Source organism: Periplaneta americana, chromosome 5 (assembly GCF_040183065.1).
Source record: "Periplaneta americana isolate PAMFEO1 chromosome 5, P.americana_PAMFEO1_priV1, whole genome shotgun sequence".
Taxonomy (NCBI): domain Eukaryota; kingdom Metazoa; phylum Arthropoda; class Insecta; order Blattodea; family Blattidae; genus Periplaneta; species Periplaneta americana.
Genome location: NC_091121.1, coordinates 117,873,992 through 117,897,793, shown reverse-complemented (window position 1 = coordinate 117,897,793; position 23,802 = coordinate 117,873,992). Strand labels below are relative to the sequence as shown.

Genomic DNA, 23,802 nt, shown 5'->3' with positions numbered 1-23,802 from the left:
TACATTACAACTTTAGTTTGTTTCATTGCATGTGAATACGTGTCTTGTATTGCACGGTATTATTTCATTCGTAAACATATGTTGCGCGTTTAATTAGCTTAGAGTTTTTCTCTTGCTATATTCTTTATTTCCACAGCGACATCCTCATTTGTTCATCTTCTTGGAAGAGACAGTACTTCCATCGGCCTGCACCTCTCGCCCCCCCCCCCTCGACGTACCTACATACACACGTCAAAACAGACAGCAATGCCACCATTGCTTTTCGGTAATCGTTCCTTGTGCGAGCTATACCTGGAAACGAGAAAGTCGATAATATTGCAAAACAGGCAACATATTTGCAACCAAGACCTCTTCAAGTGATATCTCTACCCAGTGCCTTTGCTTCAGTAAAATCTCATTTTATAAACCTATAGATCAACAATTGGCTCTCTTCTGACAAAGGAAATGATCTGGAAATGTACAAAAACTTGCCCAGACACGTTCAAACAGTCCACACCTGTGGAGTAACGGTCAGCGTGTCTGGCCGCGAAATCAGGTGGCCCGGGTTCGAATCCCAGTCGGGGCAAGTTATCTGGTTGAGGTTTTTTCCGGGGTTTTCCCTCAACCCAATACGAGCAAATGCTGTGTAACTTTCGGTGCTGGACCCCGGACTCATTTCACCGGCATTATCACCTTCATTTCATTCAGACGCTAAATAACCTAGATGTTGATACAGCGTCGTAAAATAACCCAATAAAGTAAAGTAACGTTCAAACATTTTTAACAAGAGCCAGAACAGGTCACATTGTCACACAATTGTACCTACACCGATTTCACCTTTCTGATACTCCTACTTGTCTGTGGTGTAATAATCATGATGATCTGGAACACATTCTTCTATACTATCCCTCCATAAACCATAAAAGAAGTAAATTAAAATCATCAGTACCAGTTGCAGAAGACACACCTCTGTAGTATATATTGACTACACCCTAATTCTGGTTACTAGCAACAGGCATCTATAATGAACACCGATCAAAATACCCTTCATTTCTCATGAAAAACAAGAACTGAAAAGACTACAGTGAACTATAGTGAACTTTATGTTGTCAGCAAACACCTGGATACATTAAGAAGATTGATTGATTCCCTATATAGTGCTGAGCTCCTCCAATTCTTAATTACAATTATCTTTACATCCTCTCTCACTCCTTCTTCCCATCTTAACTTAGGTCTTCCAACTTTCCTGGTCCCTCCTGGCACTGCATTAAATATCCTCTTTATCATTCTGTCATTGGCACAAAGTACATGTCCTGCCCACTCCAGCCTTCTGATCTTTATACATCTAACAGTGTCTGGTTCATTATGTAAGTTATATAATTCATGATTATATTTCCTTCTCCAGACCCCATTTTCTGCTACTGGCCCAAAAATATGCCTCAGGATCCTTCTTTCAAATATGCCAAGTTTCCTCGTCAGATTTCGACAATGTTGAAATCTCAGCACCATATGTTAATAGGGGAGACTGTTGTACCTTTAAACATTTTTCACATTTTATTTTTTTTAATTTTGATAAATGATATATTTTTTTCATTAAAAAAATGCTTTAAATAATTATTGAAGATTCTTTTACAGCTTCCTGTATGTATTTTCCTATTCGACACATCTATTAAGGCTGGAAAAAATAAAATGTAATATGTTCAAAGGTACAACAGGTTCATGTACCTTGGAACATACCCTCTTGTAAGTTGAAACACATGGGATATAGGTGGGAATATAGTTGTAAGAACTGACAATCATATGTAAAATGTATTTGCCATCATAAACCAGAGCAGACTTCTCTGATTTAGATTATATTTCCTAGAGGAGCAAGAATTGCTTCAACAGCTTTCTTCAAGGCATCCGGATCAATTGGGGGCCTCTTAACTCCAGACTTACTTCTTGACATGATCTTACAATAAAAGAAAGACTAAAACCGATAGTATCGTGCACCTTGGAAGATGTTCTGTGTTCAAAGGTACATGAGGATGCACGTTTAAACAAATATGGCTCCCAAAACTAGAGATTCGAATAAATCATGGAAATTAAAATATGTTATTACTCACCAGATGATAGGGAACACACTGTACATGATGGATAGTAACAAATACAATCTTGTTTTGTGTTAGAAAACATATATCAATGAACGACATGTTTACTTTTGGTACTAAAAAAGATTGTTTTGTTCACAGAACTCACACTTTGCAATAAATCAAACCCAAACTACGATGAGGGCTACTTAGCAGCTTTCTCTACAATCTACTTCAGTTTGAGTCCTCTAGGTAGTAACAAAAAAATTTTTCATGTCAAAATAAATCACAGAAACAGATTAGAAGTTCACAAAACTATAACATACAGGGCGATTCATGAAGATTATGCGATACTCTAGAATCTGATTCCCAATGTCATTGTGAAGGAAAAAGTACATATATACATGTATCCAATTTTGAGTAATTTTGGCTAAAATTAGGGTTCTTTCTTCCATAACAGTTCTTGTGAACTTCCCTTGGAAGCTATGTACATTACAGCTGATAGCAGCGACACAGAGTCTTGTGACATCATGATCAGGATTAGAGGTAATGCAATGCTGGTAACACAAAGCGAGATCATCTTAGTGAGTCTTCTCTCATTCAGAGCATGTGTGTTAGCAAGAATGCCAATGCCGAGTACATAGATATGATTTATGTGTACCTATGGCTTTTGTGACGAGCGTGCTGCGAATGCTGTGGACAAATATCGAAGAAGACTTCCAGATCGTAGAAATCTGTGATGTGATTTTTTTCGTTCACATGTTTCAGTCATTGCGGGATACTGGTTCAGTCCCCAGTGCTGCAATGGCATATAAGCATGCAGTTATCGAGAATGAAAGAGAACACGAAAATATTCTTCACATACGAGTACCAGGAGCATATTCATATGACTGGGTGTTCCTCAAAGTAGGATATGAGGAACATTGAATGATGAGGAAATGCACCTCTATCATTTACAGCAAGCTCAAAATCTTCAGACATAGGACTATGCTAGATGAATGCAGTTTTGTGCATGGATAAACAGTGATCTTGTTGCATCAGTTCATTTTGTTTAGTGACAAAGCTCAATTTACCCACAATGGAATTTTCAGTATGCATAATTCACATGTTTGGTTGGAGGAAAATCCCTACGAGATTGTGGTATGTAATTTCCAGCACTGCTCCAGTTGCAATATGTAGTGTCATGTTGAACAATAATTTAATTGGTCCATACATTTTCAAGGGTCGTCTTACTTGCAGTTTTTCATTATTAGAAAAAATGCCATTGCATACATGAGGACAAGTGTATTTCTGGCATCATGCGTGCACCCTCACTTTTTATGGAATGCAGGGGCGGTTTTTCGGGTGAAGCTCGTGAAGTGGCACTTCACCTGTTTACTAAGCGCGACTTCACTTATTTACAAGTATTTAAATATTTTATTTTATTTCACTTCAATTTTGTCTTTTATGTTCTGCGTTGTGATATGTTCTGCACTTAGTTATTCTGCATTATGGAACACCAGTCCCATAGTCTTGCCGCAGAGTGGGGAAGGGTGACAATTGCAGCTATATCCCTCTTCCAGAGATAGAGCGGATTTGTTTAGGGTAACCATGGCAATGAACCCCTGTAAGATTTCTATAGAGCCTGTCTGCGAGGGTACTTGAATCACTGACGAAACATTTCTCTTGTAGCTGCAACTACCTTATAGCTTCCTGGCTTGGGTCTTTTGAAAGGAAAATAACGGCACGCGAATACAATGAGATAAAATTCCTTGTCTTTCACAGTGTTCACACTTCTTTGTACTTGTTAATTTAAGTTTGTGAGACGTGTGAATAGAGTGAGTGTGTTATGTCTTGTTGCTAAAACGATATACTGTATTAGAAGATTAAGTTAACTAAGCAGTTATTTATTTTTAGTGATAGTTTTATAATTATTTTTAAAAGTGGTGCCTCAAATATTTTTATTAACAACGAGGAATGTATCCTATAAACGATATAGTGTGTAGCATGTTACAGACAACATTTTCGCGATGAACTGAAGGTGATCAAAAGAGATGTATTGTTAGCGGGAAAACCACCGGCGTGGCGCTTGCCTCCCGGTCTGAAGTTGCGCTCGGGCGTGGGTTCGATCCCCACTTGGGCTGATTACCTGGTTAGGTTTTTTCGAGGTTTTCCCCAACTGTAAGGTGAAACTCAGGTAATCTGTGGCGAATCCTCGGCCTCATCTCGCTATCACCAATCTCTTCGATGCTAAATAACCTCGTAGTTGATACAGTGTCGTTACATAACCGACTAAAATAAAAAAAAATTGTTAGCGGGGAAACCAACACTTGTTATTAATATATCGGCAAAAAAAAGTTGAAAACGAAAGGTGCAAGATCTTACACCAAATATTTTAAAAGTGCGTGGTACAGTGAATATCAGTGGCTGTGCAGTAGTTCTTATTTGGAAAAATTGTTTTGTTGGCCCTGTTTGTTAGTTGGAATAAAAAAATCGGCATGGAACTTGGATGGATTTTGTGAAAACAGATTAAGTTTTTGTCAGTTTTTTGAAGAGGCTAAAGAAAGGGGTTAATTTTCAGGGCGGAAATATGTTAAGCTGTCAGAAGGTGAACTTCTTCAGAAGTACAAACAATAATTTTTGAAATACTTGATGTCATATTTATGCAAGTTAACACTAGATATCAAGATATTGAACAGCTTCAGTTTTGCTCTTTTGCCAGTACTTTAAAATTTCTTCAGTATTCTAATATTTTTCCTTCTAATGCTCTTTTGCCACTCTACAAAAGACTTTCCCAAATTTGTTCAAAGTAAGTCGTTTGAAAACAGAACTAGAGCTTCTCTATGCAGATCAAGAGTACCAGAACATTTCTCCTGATACAAGCACTAAAACTCGTAAGAGAAGACAAAGACGTATTGAAGAAACCTATAGGCTTTTTCCCCTTATTGTGACATTAGTCAACAAGCGTTGCAGTGGAGTGAAGTTTTTATGTTTTTTTGTGCACTCAATTGCATAAAGACAAATCTTCGCAATTTAATGGTACAAGGGTGATTAACATCATTGGCACGCATCTCCATTCACAAGAACGTGCTACATGATCTGATTGAGAAGCAGCCATTTCATGACGACATCATTGACAAATTCTCCATCCGTAGAGACAGATGAATCAACTTAATCTACAAAAACTCTTTCATCACTACAAAAACTAGGTAAGTCGTACATCATGTCCCTTAATAAAAGAGCTTCACCAACTTTTGAGGTTGCGAGCTGCCACTGATGGAATGTGATGGATTTTTTAAATGACATATGGTTTAAAGACATTATGTATACCTCAGTGAGAGAGTTAACATGCGAGAAGAGTTGGTACAACATATCTACCTAGCATTTGAGGAAATATGTGGTGAACAATGGAAGGTAGGGAATGCGGCGTGCATAGTTCACACACAAGAGACTACATGTATAACTGCAGAAGGTGGGAATCTTTTAATTTTCAGATGAGTAATAACGTGAATGTTCTTTAATGAAGTTATACACCCAGTACCATTTTCGTAGATAATTTAAATGCTTAAATCTTCATCATTTCCACGTTTATGTTTAACATTCAAGGGGGGTGTAACTCACTCAATTTTTTAAATATGACATATATTTATATGAACTTATTTCATCGCAGTGATATCAGAAATGAAATTCTAGAGTACTGCAAAATCTTCGTGAATCACCCTGAATAAGATATTTTAAAAGACAATGCTTGTTCACAAAAGAATTAACACTTATGCTTCCGCCACTAAACTGTTCCTTGCACTTTACATAAATGGGACGATTCTATGGAATTTTTTTTTGCTAAGAAATAACTGTCCTATAAAATGATAATAATAGTAATATAAAAGCACCATGAACAAAAAGAAATGTTAGGGAGGGCATGTACTCCTGCATCCTTCAAGGACAGATTCCACTCACCAAATGCCTGTCAGAGAAATAAAATTCATGTACATTTTGAAAAATAGTTCTTTCTTGAATAAGGTTTGGTGTAGGCCAATGCATATTTGACCATATCATTGAAATGCGAAACAGAAACCTAATCATGAATGAAGGAATGGATTTTTATTGCGTCTTATTTTGTAGAAAAGTTTTGAGTGAGATTTTGCAATAAACACTGGCCAAATTAGCTGTGAATATTCGCATTGATGTTCAGCATTCTCTTTCCACTTGAAAGAAAAACTATATAAAATTTTCTTGGTGATTTCAGTAAAATCACTCATGGTTATGTGGTGCATTATTCCCTCACTCCTCTACTGAAGCTCAAATGTACAAAGCTTCGTGATTTTACTTAAAAGTGAATGCTAAAGAGAAATTTAAAAAATCAAATAAACTAGAACTAGTAGTCCTTAGCATCTGTCTCTTATTTATACAGAACTGCTAGAATAGATTGTTCTGAATGGTTTTGAAATTCATTCTTCTAGAGTAATCTTGTAACTGAAAGAAAAGAATGAGATGTAATTGAAGACTAAAGTAAGAACATATTGGTGCTAGATATACTGAACCATAAACGTATGATTACTATACCCAGGCTGTTGTAATCTTGCACCTGACAGTTTTGCATATTTTTGGTAGCGAAAGATGCAATGTTGCCACAATGACCATTCACTATACAATAGCTGACTAAACTTACACAGAGTTTGGTATCCTGCTCCGTTAATTCAAGTTGTAATTATTATGTACTTCCACTCTTTATTACCGTTTTCTTAGTACTAAAGTTTTTTATATCCGCTGCATTACATTATCTGCAGGAAATGAGGGATGCGCACACATATAGACAAATTCCTTCTCTTGCTCGTAAAATTTGATGAATCATTCGAACCAATTTTGGTGCCTGCCTTTTACAGAAACGATTTTCACTATGTGAGTTACCATTTTCTGAGCGTCTTTTTTGCGACATTTCACATCAGCACTAAAAATGATTTATAACTTTGTAACACTAACACTCAAGTTATGCACGTGGTATTAATACCATGTAACACAGCATGTAGCAAAGCGACAACACACTGAGCCCTGCATAGCAACATGAGCAGCTGATAGAAAATACTACGTTTTGATTGGTTCAGAAGGCTATCACACAGCATTCTTCAACTTTTTCATTGAAAGGGTTCCCAATGCAAATAACAACTGTCAAGTACAAGGTTGCAACGTCCTGGGTATAGTCCGGACCTTATCCCTATACTACAGGACCACTTCAAGCTTAAAGGAGCAGTCCGCGATAAAATTCCATATTTCGATTATATTATAGGATGTTTAGCAAAGTAATCCTTGGATTAACGGTGTTTGTCGCATCGCTCTACGCCTTTTAGTTTGCGAAATATTAAAGGTCTTACTGCAAGCTCTGACGTCATAACCACTGATCGCTTCATAAGACTGCATTGTAGTTCCGTTTGACATACAGCGTAGAACGAGTAAATATATATTCATATGTTACAGTCAGTTATTATTAACACACTTAGGACCTATCACATGCATATACTGTAATAATAATAATAATAATAATAATAATAATAACTTACCCATTTTGAATTTCGTACTCATAGTGATTAGAACAACTTGGGTCTGGTAAGGGTTCAAACTGAAAAGGTTTAATATGTCGATCCATTATAACCTAAGTCAACGCCTTCACTGAGTGAGTGAATGTATGTGAAACATGAAATATTCGTTATGAATGGACTGCAAATACGTGTTTATCTCACGTCAACAATAAATTAGTACATAGTTTATATTATTCTATTGCGTCATAGTTGTTGAGTCACACAGTTTAGGCACGAAGCTATGTTTGGGGAACCTCTAAAACATGTGGATCATCGAATTGCGGCAGTTTTTTAACCAGAACTACTTCCAAGACATTTTTCTGTTTAGTATCTTCTCTCCACGCATTTTTCTTCCAGCTGTATGTTTTGTCTTCCACCCATCGTTTAATGGCTTTAGAGTACTGGAGTCTGGAGCCAGTTACATCTCTTTTCACGTTGTAACTATGGTCCATTATTGCAATCATAGTTCTTGTTACCATTCCACCATATGGAAAGTGTTTTCTCTTAGGAGTGTAAAGCAATCTCTCGTTATGGTATGATTCAAATTTGCTGGTGTGACAAAATTGATTAGTCTGATTTAGGTCTTTTAAAAGGGCAGGGTTACATACAACTTTTTTCATAGCATTGTAATCGCTGGATCCAGGTTCGATCCATTCCCTCTCACTATTGTATGGGTGAATGTGTGCACATTTTTTATTATATCTCTGTTTCTCCCCAATCGTGTATATTACAAACATGATTTAATACAGAAATGAATCTGTCTTCTAAGTCGTCAGAATCACCTTCACATGTAGCACAAGACCACATGGTGATTTATGATGCTCTCTTTCCACATTTGTGCGGCGGCTTTAAGCTTTTTGCCATGTGCCAAATGTCAAATTGGTAGCCCATCCATTCATATTTGGTCCTTATCAATTTCCTAATTCCTCTATGGCGGCCCGATTGAAGGAATGTAATGTTCATTTTTTCTTTTAGGCGATCTAGAATTTTTTCGCATGCTGCTTCGCCTACAATTAGACCTTTTTGCAGAACTACGAAGTCTATAATCTTATCTGAATCGAGGTCTATTACACTGTAAGTCATATATTTTGCACTGTAACTAGGTGAGTCAAATTGGCCATAACCGCAATTCGCACATTTTTATCTTTTAGGAAATTGATAAGTTGTTCATGAATCTGAAAATAAGTACATCTGACTGTTGGTTCTACGAATTTTGAAATTATTTTATAAAATGTTGTCTTGCCGATGAAACATAGTTGTAAAGTTTTTGAAAATTTTTCAAACAATTTGTATCTTATATCGCACAAGTATAACGCAGAACTCACTGCTATGCTTCACCTCTGTTAGGACTTCCACTCCCAATTACGGGCATTCTGGCACACTGCATTAACTTTCAGCAATGGTCCTATTGTTTCTACCAAATATTTGTAAAAGAGGAATGACAAATATTACAGAAGAAAAACAAAATTTGTAACGCTGACCAGAATAAAAAAAAACACATTTTGACTCCCTATTTACTTTCTGTTTCATGTGTAGCATCCTCGGAACCTGATGAATTAGAATTTGAAGTTTCTTCTTCTATTTGAAAATATGTCTCTAAGTCAGTTTCTGCTCCCCCACATCTGATTCACCACACACATTTCTTAGCGTCTCGCACCCTATCTCACACTGCACAGCTTTGTTTATATTAGATTCCTGTGAATTTTCAGCCTCATCGAGAACTACACACACGTCAATATTTTCAGCTATAGGTGCATCACTGCAACTTGCTGTTACTTCTTCGACAACCTTCTTTCATTTATAAGCAGAGGAGCGCATAGATCAGAACTGTCTTGGGGAGATTCTCCTTTCAAAAATAGGAAAGGGACAGAAGTTTTCTTAATTTTCATAGGAGTTCTGTTGTCTTTCATTAAACGTCTTTTTAGTAAAGATGATTCTTCAAAATCAGTTTCACGGAAATGACTGGAACACAACAGTAGTTTTCGATAGTGTAAAACCTTTTCTGTTGATTTTCTTCACCCATGTTTTAAATCTTTGCAGTAACTTTTCTCTGTTCGGAAATACATGAAATGATACCCCTTCTTCATGTTCTGTTTTTGTTGTTCCCTCTGAACACGAAAAATCACAACACCACGGCATTTTAAACTGTTTTACGATACAATTTATTCTGTTTAGTCTACTGTAGTTCAAAATCGTTCATATAAAAGAAAATACATCTACATAAAACCACAACATTGGTATGTGCTGGTTTTATGATTAAATGAAAAGCAAAACATGACTTCACACAATCATAACTAAGTCCGAAATTCTATTCACGTTTACTACAGCGAGAGAAAATTATTTATTTTAATACAAAGCGCTGCACTGCACTTGCCGATGTTCTCGGTCTACTACGCAATCACACCAGTTCAGTGGCTGTGACGTCATAAGTATTTGTGCGGAGTCAGTAACTCAAGAACCATGCCACGCATTGACATGCGGAAAATTACATTCTATTTAGATTGAAAAACGTGTTTGATTAAAGCCAACTTAATTTTATCGTGGACTGCTCCTTTAATCTCCCTATTTTGTAGCTTATAAGTCCTATAAAGGAATTCAAAAGCTAAAATCTCGAAAACTAGGGCTTATTAAACAGGATTTTCGGATAGATATTGTTTTTTTATCTATGTAGATTGACCTCATGAATGTTCAGCAAAATTGATGTCAGGAACACTGTGGATTCCCTTGTAAGTTTATGACATGAAAGAACCTTATAACATTAAACTACTTAACTCTGGTTAATGCGGAATGGTGCTCTTTAGTATCTAAAAGTGGAAGCTATTTAAACATGAATTCCTCTGCTGGTCTTTCTCCCTATCATTCAGTCACTAAGAGTAATTAATTCTACCTTACATAATACGCTGCCACTTCAAAAGTTGTATTGTATTCTGTTAAAACTACTAGAATCGTAGAAGAGCCTTTATTGACCATAACTGAAGGCATTGGAAAATAAAACAAACTATAAATATTGTATAGATTTTGTTGCTATATTGATGATTATTTTTTAAAGGCCACATTAATGACTTACGAGTGTTACTCTCAACTGACAGAGTTCATATAAACAAACTTTTTACGAGAGACTTGTAGTTTTAAATACAATCAAGAGAGACATTGCTTGAGAGTAATAATTACTTTGACATGCAGGCAGAAGTACAAGATTTTCAGTCAATGCGCCAACAGAAATTGTCCAATTCATCTCCTCCAAGAAACATACGTCGCCAGGAGAATGGCCGTACTTACAAGCCAAGTTTCAAGAGGCAATTGTTTGTTGGTAAGTAACTTAATTGCGTATGCACGCACGCGTGCGCGCGCGCGCGCACACACACACACACACACACACACACACACACACACACACACACACACACACACACACACAGTAGTGGCCACATAAATTGCACCACCTTATTGTGCTGATGATGAAACAGTTTTCTGGCACACTTTCGATTGTAGCTTCTGATTGAATCTCAAATTACATTGAGTGTTGCAGCCTTACAATTTAGACTGTATATTAATAACATTTTCATATCATGCATAACATACGTTCCAACTTGTTGATTTAATATTAAATGTACCACCCTGATAAATTTCCCTTTTTATTAAATTTAATACGATTTTAATTTTTAGATTCGTACAAAAATATGAAAATTTGGTAATTGAAATGCTGGTACTTGAAAAACAATTTCTTAGAAAGCAAAACAAGAATTTCTCTTATAACAAATTACTTATGTGCAGACCCAGAAACAAAATTTGGGCCATCTGAATTTTCCAAGTTCCATTTATAACATACTGCACATAAATGTTATAACCAGACATCGGATTTTAAGGCAAATGCCTATTTTGTTCCTTTAGAAGAAATGGAAAAATAATGATTACTTCGTTTCATGAAAATTGAAAGCTATTCATAGAGTTTGATAGTGCCCTTAAATGATTGTTAGAGTCTAATTTGTTACTATTCGGCTTAAAATGTCTAACTCAATGTAGAGTTTCATTATTTCACCTCTCCTTATTTGTGTTGAGAAGTTTTAAGCGGTAGGACGTTATCCTGTGCAGCTTAATGTCGAAAGATAAAAGTGCAAACTATCCTGATCCGCCAATGGCTAACAGAATTTTCACAATTCACTTTCGATGGAAAAATAATATTCTGCGAGATTTGTAGCAAACAGCTGATATGTAACAATAGTTGAAATATGTTGTTGTTGTTTTCTAATGCCAGGCGTTTGACAATAAAGTCATTTGACCTCTTGCACTCCAATATTTTTCAAAGATATTATCATGACCAGCCACTGAAGCACGGATTTTGAGGTGTTCCGAATCCATTTCTTGGTTTGAGTTGCACAATGGACAGTTAGGGGACTGATATATTCCAATTCTATGCAGGTGTTTGGCCAAACAATCATGGCCCGTTGCCAATCTAAATGCAGCTACAGACGATTTTCGTGGTAAATCGGGAATTAACTGTGGATTTTGATGCAGAGAGTTCCATTTTTTCCCTTGGGATTGAGTTATCAAATCTTGTTTGTTGAAGTCTAAGTATGTAGATTTAATAAATCTCTTCACAGAGTAATACGTAGATTTAGTAACAGGTCTGTAAGTAGCAGTGCTGCCCTTCTTTGCTAAAGTATCCACATTCTCGTTTCCCAGGATTCCACAATGGGATGGTATCCATTGGAATACAATTCTTTTATTGAGTGATATTAATTGAGAGAGCATTTTAGTTATTTCTGCTGTTTGAGATGAAGGTGTGTGCTTAGAGACGATTGATAGAATAGCTGCTTTTGAGTCTGACAATATAACTGCATTCCTAAATTTATTGATGTGGCATAGAAGATTCCTGAGACATTCACTTATTGCAATGATTTCACCATCAAAACTTGTTGTTCCATATCCAAGAGATCTATAAAGTGAGAAGAGACAGCACGTAACACCTGCACCGGCACCTTGTTCTCTGGAGATCAAGGATCCGTCAGTGTATAAATGAAGCCAGTTTTGTGGAGGGTACCTAATATTAATTGTCTCTAAAGACAGTTGTTTTAGTATTTCAATGTTTACTTCTGATTTCACTATTTCTTCTGTTAAATTTAGATTATATTCTATATTCAAAAGAGTTAAAGGGTTTGGTTTAATTTGTAAGTTTTCTTTTAAATTCGGGATATTGATTTTCTGTTTCAATTCTTGAACAATGGATATGAAACTTTTTTGAGTTTTCAATCTACAGAGAGGACTGTATGAATGCCAGTTGTTTCCTGGTAATCTGATAAGTTTTTCATAATGAATCAGTGCTTTTTCTTCTATTGTCATTTTGATGCTGTTAATATTAGTGAGGAATCTCATAGAATCTATTGGCGTTGTTTTGATTCCACCAGTAATGAGTCTGAGAGCTTGGTTTTGAACATATTCTATGTCGTTTATGAAAGGTGAAGTAATTAAAATTTCTCCGAAGTATGTCAGCACTGGCTATATAAACATTTTGTATGTAGTGTTCAAAGTATTCCTAGAGCATCCCCATTTCTTTCCTGCTAGTCTTTTTAGAAGGGAGAATCTTTTACGAGCTTTTTCAGAAATGTATTTCAAATGGTTGCTCCATGTTAACTTACTATCGAAAATAACTCCAAGATATTTGGATTCATAAGTCCTAGGAAGGTGTTGGCCATTGTATTGGATATTGAATTCTCTTTCTTTTTTACAGAGTGAAAATATTTGGTAGTTACTTTTGCTTAAATTGAGTGTCATGTAGTTGATTTAGAGCTTTAAGAGCAGAATTTTGAATTTTGTCTCTATGTCTGTAAGATCCGGAAGTCCACAAAACTATATCATCTGCAAATAGTGCTGTTTTCATGTTTGATTCCTCTAATAGGGAGGGTAAGTCATTTATATAAATAATGAATAAAGTTGTGCTGAGGACAGTGCCCTGAGGTAGACCTTGATATGTTTGTCTGTAACTAGAAAGTGAGTTATTGAATTTAGTGGCAATGAATCTCTGACTAAGGAATTCTGATATCCATCTGAACATATTGCTGGAGATACCTAATTTCTGGAGTTTTAGTAATAATTTATTTCTCCAAACAGAGTCATATGCTAACTGAAAGTCAATAAATATTGCCAAGGTATCTTCTTTCTTGTTAAAACTGTCTTTTATTTCTTGGCCGAGGCGTATGACTTGTTCATTGGTAGAGTGTAGTTGTCGAAAACCGGCTTGTCTTGGTGATAAAAGATTTTGGGATTCTAAATACCAAGTTAACCTGTTGGAGATCATGGACTCCATGGTTTTTGTTATCATGCTTAATAGTGCTATTGGTCGATAACTATTAACATCATGAGCAGGTTTCCCTTTTTTTTTTTAATTGGTACAATGATTGCTTTTTTCCAAGCTGCAGGAATTGAGGTGTTCCATGATAAATTGAAAATGGATAAAAGTACAGACTTGGCTTTTTCCCCCAGATGTTTAAAAAATTCGGAATGAATGTTGTCGGGGCCAGGAGATTTCTTGGTTTTTAAATTTTGTATAGCTAGAGTTAATTCTTTGGAAGTAAAATTTTGATTAAATATTTCAGGTTTTGTACTAGTAATATTGTTTTTATTATTTTTATGTAATTCTCTTTTGATAAATTTGTCAGTTTTTTTGATATTGGGATGTAATCTGTGAGAGTTTGAGTAGTGTTTATTAAATGCGTTTGCTATATCTCTACTATCTGTTAGTGTTTTGTTATTATGAATAATATAGTTGAAATATATTTTAATGAGTAGACCCAGTGGCGGCTGGTGCTTCAAAATTTTGTTCATTTACTTTCTTACTACAAAATATTAGGCTTATAATGCTACAGTCGTAAAAATTTGCAAAAACTCACCTATTTATTTCCATAATGTTTTCCCAGAAGAGTCTCTTCGTAGTGTCATTAGAGCGTATCCGTTGATAAATGAAAGGAATATTCGCACTGAACTTTCAGTTATTTATGACACTGTCGAGTTCAGAAACATTTCAGGCTGTGTGTCTCTAATGGAATTTTTCATAGACAACAATTCATGTTCAACTTTCGGCGAGTGTACAGAATTACTAGAAATTTTACTAACAATCCCTATGACGACTTCAGAGGCTGAAAGGTGTTTTCCTACCCTCCTCCGAACAAAACACAAGGAAAACAGGACAAAGATTTTCTTATTTCACAGCCACATAACCAACTGAAACTTCTCGTATGCGTCAGAATGGAATTTTCTGTTAAACGACCTGGTTTTGGTTTTCACGCACTGCGAAATTTCAATGTTCGGAGTCGATCTAACAAGACGCTTAGTCTCACACTTCTCATCTAAGCTGCGTGATGAAAATGAATGTTCTATTAAAAATTTAATTGTATTCATCTTAACTAGAGTCTGGTTAATATAGTAGAATAACACAAACAACACAATTTATTAAAATAACTTCTTACGTGCCACCATGTGCTCTCACTCAACTCGACTTAAGTAACTGAAGTGAAACAGAAAGCAAAAACATCAATAAAATATAAGCTCACCTTCTACCCTAAAGAAAAACTTGTTTTCGCGCCTAACTGCAGTCGCAGGGTGGGCATGTTCTGTCTCTGACTCATTCATTGTCACTCATCAGCTACTACCATCTGTTTCCATTTTCAAAGCTCCTTTACCTTCCTGTTCGTTTATCAACCACTTAAAATCCACACTGAACAACACCCCTCTCATCCCCTCGCCCTGAAGAGATACCCAAGATCAAGCCAGTCTCCATAAGAAGTACGGTCGTTTACTTTGGCAAGTCAACGATGAGGCTCCTACAAACGATTATAGTCGGATGAGAAACGTACTACAGTTGATCATACCAATCGTGTACTTAGACCACAATAATTTAACTTGTATTTTAAATCAAAATATCCGTAAATTTTTTTAGGTGTAGCGCAAACTTGCTACAACCTTAAGGAGCCGCGCCTGAGACCTATTATAATATTTATACATTGAGTGGGATGCTGAGGTGAAATTTTTTTAAAGACAACTATATTTTAAACTTTTAAATTTCTATAGTTGAAGTATTTATGGGTTGTTCGAATCAAGTAATCGCAGTTTGTGATAGAAATACGGCAATACAACATTTAGGATTTTAATTCAGTTAACTTCAACACTTTTTTAGATTTTGCATGAAAAGAAGTGTCACCTGAGGCAGCATGTGCAAGGAGAGGGACATAAGGCAAAAGCTCAGCAGAAAAATCAAATGAAACAAACTCTACTGACACAGCCTACTTCATCCAACTTCAGGAGCAATTTCTATGCAGACTTAACCAGAGCGTTTGTTGCTGCCAGTATTCCATGGAATGCAACTGAAAATCAGTTTTAAGAGAGTTTTTACAAAATTACCGGTACTGCAAACAAAATATCCCCTCTGAAATTCCTCTAAGAAAGAATTATTTAGACAGAATGTACAATGAAACGTTAGCATCCATTTGGGAGGATATAGGTGATTCTTACATATAGATCTCTATAGATGAAACCTCAGACTCTATGAATAGTATACATGTAGCAAGTATGGTAGTAGGGAAACTTAACTCTGATGAACCTTCCATTCCGCACCTTGTACAGTATGTGTTAAGGAACTTTCGAAATTGAATAGCCAAACCATTGCTTATTTTGTAAACAAAGACCTACAGTCGTTATACTGTGGCAGTATAGATGAGTCTAAAGTTCTGTTGTTTTGTATTGATGCTGCCTCATACATGGTTGCTGCAGCTTCACTTCTTAAATCTTTTTGTCCTAACATCATTCATGTAACCTGTTTAGCTCATATTCTTCACAGAGTTTCTAAAACAATCAGGAACAAACTCCCTCTTGTCAATTCGTTCATTTCCAATATGAAGAAATGTTTTTGTAAAGCCCCCATCCAGGATTTCAATATTCAGAGAGAAATGCCAGATAGTTCACTCCCACCTCAGCCTGTACAACACAATGGGGAACATGGATTCAGTCAGTGGTGTATTATTCTAAATATTTTAAAGAAGTGGTCACAATTATTGAAGAATTACCTGAATCCGATACTGCAGTGTGTGTGAAAGCAGTGAAAGCGTGTTTGTATGACCCATCAGTGATAAAAGATATTGCCTACATAATATCAAACTTTTCATTCATACAACAATTAGAACGTAAAAAACAATCTCTTTGTAGCCAAATAGCAATAGTAAAGAATGCCCAGGTGAACATATATTGTGATTTGGGTGAAAATGGGAAAAAAGTTAAAAGTAAGTGGAACAGTGTACTAAATAAGAATGTAGGATTTTCGTTGTTGGAAAAAGTGTCAAGAGTAATATTGGGAGAAAATGTAATTGTTCCAGTAGGTATTTATGTTTCTACAGTAGCTAATTTAAAATTTGCTCGTTTCACATCTTTTTCTGCTTTCAAAATGATTGTCACTGACAAAAGGCAAAGATTAACTGTGGAGAATTTAGAAAAAATTCTAGTGATGTACTATGCAGATAATTATGAAAAAGAATGAGCATGGAACTGAATTTCAATAACTTAAAAAATGTAATAATTATTTAATTTTTTTCAGTATATTAAATTTGTGCTGCTGTGTTTATTTAATGTACAGCAGTTGTTTGCCTCCATTTCTTAAATATTTTTTGTGCCATGTTTTGTGTATTTTAGTGTATAATTTCAGTGAAATAAATAGGTTTGGAGCCTTGATCATACGTGCCTAAAATTCTTAGTTTTACTAAAATATAACCCAATTTATTCAATTTTGAGCTTTTTTTTTTTTTGGCACCTAAAACTGCAATTTTAGTGCCTAAAAATCCGATGTCTGGTTATAACAGAAACTTGGAAAATTCAGGTGGCCCAAATTTTGTTTCTAGGTCTATACACGATGTTAAATAATTATGCACACTTATGAAAGACATTACAATGTCATTTTGACTATTACTCAAGTATCTTTATGAAATTTTCCTATTATAAGTAGTTTGTACAACACATGATAAAAATGGCAAAGTTATAATGACATTTTAACTAATAACTAGTGTTGTGGGATTTAATCAATTAATCGATCAGTTTCTGTTGTAAGATTAGTCAATGAAAAATATTTAATTGAATAATCGAATCGATTAAAATTGATCGGTTGTAGTTGATATTAATTATTATTTTGTTAATACCAACTCATACTAAAAATTCCGACAATATTTCTCTCTCGGAAATTGCTTACTTAAAAGCACAATAGTACTGTTATTTTCTAACTGTAACCCAGGCAGTGTAGGGAAAATCTTTGCACAAACACTTCAGAAAGAGATGGAGATATGAGGACAGTGACCTAGTCTACCTTTATTGAAAGTTGAAACACAATGCAAAACCCTTATTAAGTTTTATGATTTTCCAAGAAAACTTCCACCTTGTTGTCAGCTCATCTTCCTAGCATATGAAATACCTACTTTGCTGGGATTCGTCCCCTCATCCCTTATAAAATAGCCATGTCTACACTGTGTGCAAGTGAGAGCGTAATTATCTTCTTCTCTTTGTAAAATCTGGTAATTCGATTACAATAGGGGCCAGTCTTCTGTTTCGACCGCTGTACCGCAGTTGCAGTTTCTGTACTGAGTTTGTATATGAAGGTTGTGTGTTTAGTTTGATAAGGAAAAAAATCAGTTTCCTGTGGTTTGTGAAAAGTGTAAACTCCACTATGTCATATGAGAATTTGAGAGATAAACTCGGTGAAACATTTGTATTTAAATTGATCGATCGTGAAGAAGTGAATGACAGAAAAAGTTTTTGCATGTTTAGTGATACAGGAAACATTGTTATTAAACGTAGAGTGGCAATTAATTCGGAGCATATGAATGTACTCACATGTTTAAAATCATGGATGAAGCAGTATTAACTAGGTGAGTCTTCATACTTTCTTTAAGGGCTTCACCCTCACTGCATTCCCCAAGGTGAACTCTACAAGTGTATTTTCAGAATCACCTTGTTCCTTTTGTGCTTTCATAAGTGTGCAGAGTACAGATTTGGATGATGTTCAACTAAAATTGCAAACATCGTGTCATCATGTATCGATTCAGCCACATAGGGACCTCATTTCTGAAGTGTCTGGAAAAGCACTGTCTAAATTTTAAAAAGTCCTGCAGAAAATTCTAATTAGATTATGTATGCATGGAGCTTGAGTTATGCTGTGAAAAAGAGCAGGTTTGACAACAATGACGCGACACTATATAAATCATCACTTAGAACTTTCTGTGCACTATTCAATGCAATGAAAAATGTTGCAACAACAAATCATTTTGTGATGTATCAATTCATAGGAGTCCCCTTGAAAGTACCATATTTGGGATTAGGAAAAACACAATAGAAATAAATAAAAGACAGTTTTATGTGAGTATAATCACAAACTTGACAGGTCAGTGCATGACAGATAACACAAAGTACTTAGAAATAACGTAGTGAAAGTAGTTTTTCCTGAATGTTGCCCAGATGTTATTGCTGTGGAGTCTGTGATCTATAGCGAACAGGAATTGAAAGATCTATGTGATTTATTTTCTTTGTGTTATCGTGAGGTCACTCAATCTTATTGTGAGGTAAGCATGTGAAGAAACTTCTGAAGTCCTGCCACACAGGTGTATACAAACTCATATGCAACACCTGCAACAACTTCTACATAGGACAGACAGATAGATCATTTCAAACACATTACAAAGAACACATCACAGCCATAACAAACCTACAAAACACTTCCACATATGCAGAACACATCACAAATGCTGACCACACCTATAGAGACATAAACACAAACATGGAAATTCTACATATTCAACCAAAAACCCAGAAACTAAACACACTAGAACAATAAATGATCTGCCAGTTAATATCTTGTCTAGGGTTCGCTTATTCGCGGATGATTGTATGGTATACAGGGAAATAAAAAGTTATGAAGATACTACTCTTCTTCAGACTGACCTAAATAGAATAAACGATTGGGCAATAGCCAACAAAATGAAAATAAATTCTCTAAAGAGCAAAGCCATCAGCTTTACAAGGAAAAGAAATAAAATAGTCGCATCGTATACGTTAGGGGGTGAAACCATTCCGGAAGTTAACAAATGTAAATACCTCGGAATAACATTTAGCAGCGATCTCGGCTGGGGTGAACACGTTACAGACACAACGGGAAAAGCATGGAGAGCGTTACACTTTGTGATGAGGGTGCTAAGAAAAGGGTCTGATAAATCCAAAGAGATTGCATATAAATCACTAGTACATCCAGTAATGGAATATGGTGCTGCATGTTGGGATCCTTACAGATTAGAACATATTAAGACACTGGAAAAGATTCAAAAACGGGCTCTCAAGTGTTGTCGGAAAAATTCACCATTAAAATGGGACACACTCACGGACAGGAGAACGCGAATTCGATTATGCGCACTGTTCAAAACATACAGAGGTGAGCCTGCCTGGAGAGAAATAAAAAATAGGTTGCAACCGCCAAATTACTCTTCAAGGAACAACCACTCATATAAATTGAGGGAAAGAAGACAGAGGACGGACACTGGAAAGTTTTCTTTTCTCAATCGTACTATCAGGGACTGGAATGCTTTACCTGCAGACTTACTAAAGGCTTTACCAACAACCAAAAAGTATTTAAAAATAGGCTTAAGGACTTTACTAATAGACGATAATTATACACAGTATGTAAAGGATGTAAATGATATTTTGTTATTGAAGTGTTGTATCAATGAAGAATTATGTTGTGTCAGTGAAGTGTGTTGTGTCAGTGAAACGTGTTCCTGTCAGGAAAGCTTTATAGTTTATAGTGGCAGCGCAAAGTATTTGAACAGTGAAATGTTTTTGAAGTGTTACTGAAATCAGGATAGAATCAGTGAAATGTGTCGTAGTTCCAGTGCAGTGAGTGAGTTGACAGCGAAATGAGTGTAATGTGGAAAGGTACTCGTGCAGATATGAACATATCATACTCGTGAGTTTTAGTTTGAACTCAGATTTAAGATACAAATTAGATTTATTTTAAATGTTATTTTAAGTGATAGTGCTTCATTCAATTTAGGATATTCCCTATTATTATTATTATTATTATTATTATTATTATTATTATTATTATTATTATTATTATTATTATTATTATAAATTATTGTTAGTATTAATTATTGGTATTATTATTAAGTGTATTTTTAATTAACAAGTTTATTATTGTCATTATTGAGTGTAATTAGTTACCACTGCCACCGGGTATATACCCATTGCAGTGTGAATAAATACATACGTACAATACGAAATATATAGACACACAAAAATACATCCAAATGAAATTCTCAACACACAATTCAGTCTCAGAACACACACACTCTTTGACTCCACATTACACTACACAAACACACTGCCACAGGAAAAACAAACAAAAAGCGCCAAGACCAGCATCAACCAGTTCTGAGGATGGCCCATAACAAGCTGAAATTAGTTAACCGGGTACTGTAATATTTAATACGTGAAAGATATATAATACATGTTCCTAATTAAAAAAAAACTCAAAGATAAGAAAGAAAGCCTATAGAAGAGGCAAAAAAAGAAGCTGAAGTTATAGATGTTGAGATTTCAAGTTTAACTAAGATAGTTAAGCACTGAGTCTTTTACTGTGAAATTTAACATTTTTCATAAATTTTGTACTTTCATAGTTTTTATATTGCCTTAATGAAACTTGTGTTTACAATATTACTATGTTAAAAGAATTTGTATCTTAATAGATGTAATGATAAATATATCTAAAAATAGCCACCTCCCCCATTCTAGATAAGAGTTGAATGTTTTAATTTCTTTAAACACAATTTGATGAGCGGCAAGTCATACATAATTACATTATTCATGTTGACAAGATTTTAGTGACATAAAAGTTACATCCAGCTTTCATCTCAACTGGCTTTCAGATAGGAGTTCATTTAAAAAAAAACGCTTGTCATTGTGCCCATACACATGAATTTAACTAAAGAGGTAATGGAAAAGTCATGAATTTGATCCATTGGAAATCAGTAGAGACCCTGCTTAGTTATGACAGCAACTGACTGTTATCTTCAGGTAACATTTTCAGGAAATGTGTGTAGGCTATTTGTTATTGAGTCTGTATCATATTAGCTGAAGCTTCAAAATAAAATATAGTGACAATGATGAAAAGTGCTTCCTAACAAATTATCTCTCAGTTGAGCTTTCTCGCAGGTGAAAATGTATCATTTTATTGAAGCTCAGTGCCTTATTTTTAACGAGATGTGTCTGTATTTTATAGTTTACAAGTAGTATTTATACAGAGCAATTTATCTGTGCAATTATTGGGAGTGAAGTATCATTATAATACAGAAGTTTGTTAATCATCATCATCTTCCTAACAAGTGATAGTCCTAGAAGGATTGTTCCGGTCTACAAAGTTTTCGTGCCATCTCTTCACAAGACGACCCAGTGATCTTTTCCCTGTTGGTCTGTACTTCAAGATAGCTCAAGGAATCCTTGTTTAGACATACGCTTGACATGGTGAAACCAGTTGTCTTGATATTGATGAATATACTGCAGTACAGGCTCCATTCCCAGTTCTTGTAGGATGTCTTCATTTCTTTTATGATCCCATTTAGTGTATCCTGCTGTTCGGCGCATAAACGTCATCTCACTGGGAGTAATTCTATTTTCATCGCTTTTTCGTAAGGTCCAAGCTTTGCTGCTGTAACAAAGGACAGGTCTTGCTAAGCATAGGCGGAGTTATGTGGGGCACTGCCCCCCCAAACTTGTCTGAACTCTTATTTTATTAACATTAGAAAACATTGAATTCAAAAGATCCTTTTTGCTTTTGTTTATGATTAAGTTTCTCTGCTTAAATTGACGAATTAATATCTTCAGATCATGTGTCTGACTATAATATTTATTTTAAATTTCTGAATGTATAAGAATTTCTATACCTCATTTGAAGAATGGAAAGACTGTAATGTTTCTTTTGTATCAGCCTGTACTCATGTGTTAGAAGTCTGCAGGTATTCAGGCCACCACTTGGAGAAATATGAATAATACTGCACATCAATGTAGAAAAAAGAAAAGTGATCCCAGTATAATGTGTAAACTTAAAGACGAGATTAAATAAAATAATTAGAGTTCACATTTCATATGATATCTTCAGGAAAGCTTAATATAAAAAAGTTTCTGTTAGCACTGTTACATAGTTTTATTGATGTACAGTATATGCATTGACGAATTTTTTGATCATACAGTCTCTTTATTTATTCTTGGCTTGTCTGACCTTGTCTACACATATTTTTCTTAGGCATGTAATATAAATTAATTAAGCTATTCTGTACGAGAGAGAAAAAGAGAGGGATTGTTTTAAATCATGTCATATTATAATTTGTAGTAGATCTACAGTTCAAGCCCTGTACAATTCGGTCTGAAACATCGTGGATATGGATGTAACACTGTAACAAACATGCCCCCTGAAAATACCTTTATTAAATGATCATATTCTGATATATTATACTATACCATGGTCAAGCTATAACGGGGGGAGGAGGTAAGTGATCTCCCCATAACCCCGTTATATGGGGATTCTATGGTTTTGCTTTGCCCCCCCCCCTCCCCAAGGAAACAATTCTCTCTCCGCCTTTGTTGCGGGTATGTTTCTGGACTAAAGAAGGTTTCATTATACTGTTGATAATGCCTGCAGATTTATTGAATTTAAAATTTTTTTGTGAGATATCTAGATGAGGTAGAAAGGAAAGCTTGAAACCAAGATAATTGAATTCATTAATCCTTTCTAAAATATTTGTTAATAATAATAATGGTAGAGCCTAAAATCGATGCTAGCCAGGACACAAATTTTATAAACCTTCCCCCTGCTGCCACTGTCTTAGGAAGAAGTTAGTTATTTGATTTCTATCACAGAGTATTTAGTCATGTCTAACACACAAATAGTGCAGGTCTTAAATTAAACATGAGTTCACCTTGAAGGCATAGTATCAAGTGTGTATGATAGTTGCTTTTTGCAGATCAGCATTGTGACCCTGACTGTAAATTACGTGATTCCTCCTAAATTGCTTAATTTCAAAATTTTCGGTGTTGATTCAACCTAGAATAATTTTATGAGTTCCTCTTCATCTCTCCTGGCTTCATCACTTTATGTTACAGAATATGAGTGTCTAACCCTTAGCATGTAA

The 23,802-nt window shown here is 35.3% G+C and overlaps 1 protein-coding gene across 3 annotated transcripts in view; it reads left to right on the top strand.

Annotated features, from left to right (window-relative positions):
* The window catches only part of DCP2 (decapping protein 2), a 111,716-nt gene that overhangs the window by 64,657 nt on the left and 23,257 nt on the right, over window positions 1-23,802 (top strand). For 2 of the 3 annotated variants that reach the window (XM_069826418.1, XM_069826419.1), the window contains exon 7: window positions 10,784-10,910. The exons of the other annotated variant lie outside the window; for it this stretch is intronic. In XM_069826418.1, the coding sequence (XP_069682519.1) occupies window positions 10,784-10,910 (127 nt within the window). The remainder of the gene's footprint in view (window positions 1-10,783; window positions 10,911-23,802) is intronic. 3 annotated transcript variants of the gene reach the window in all.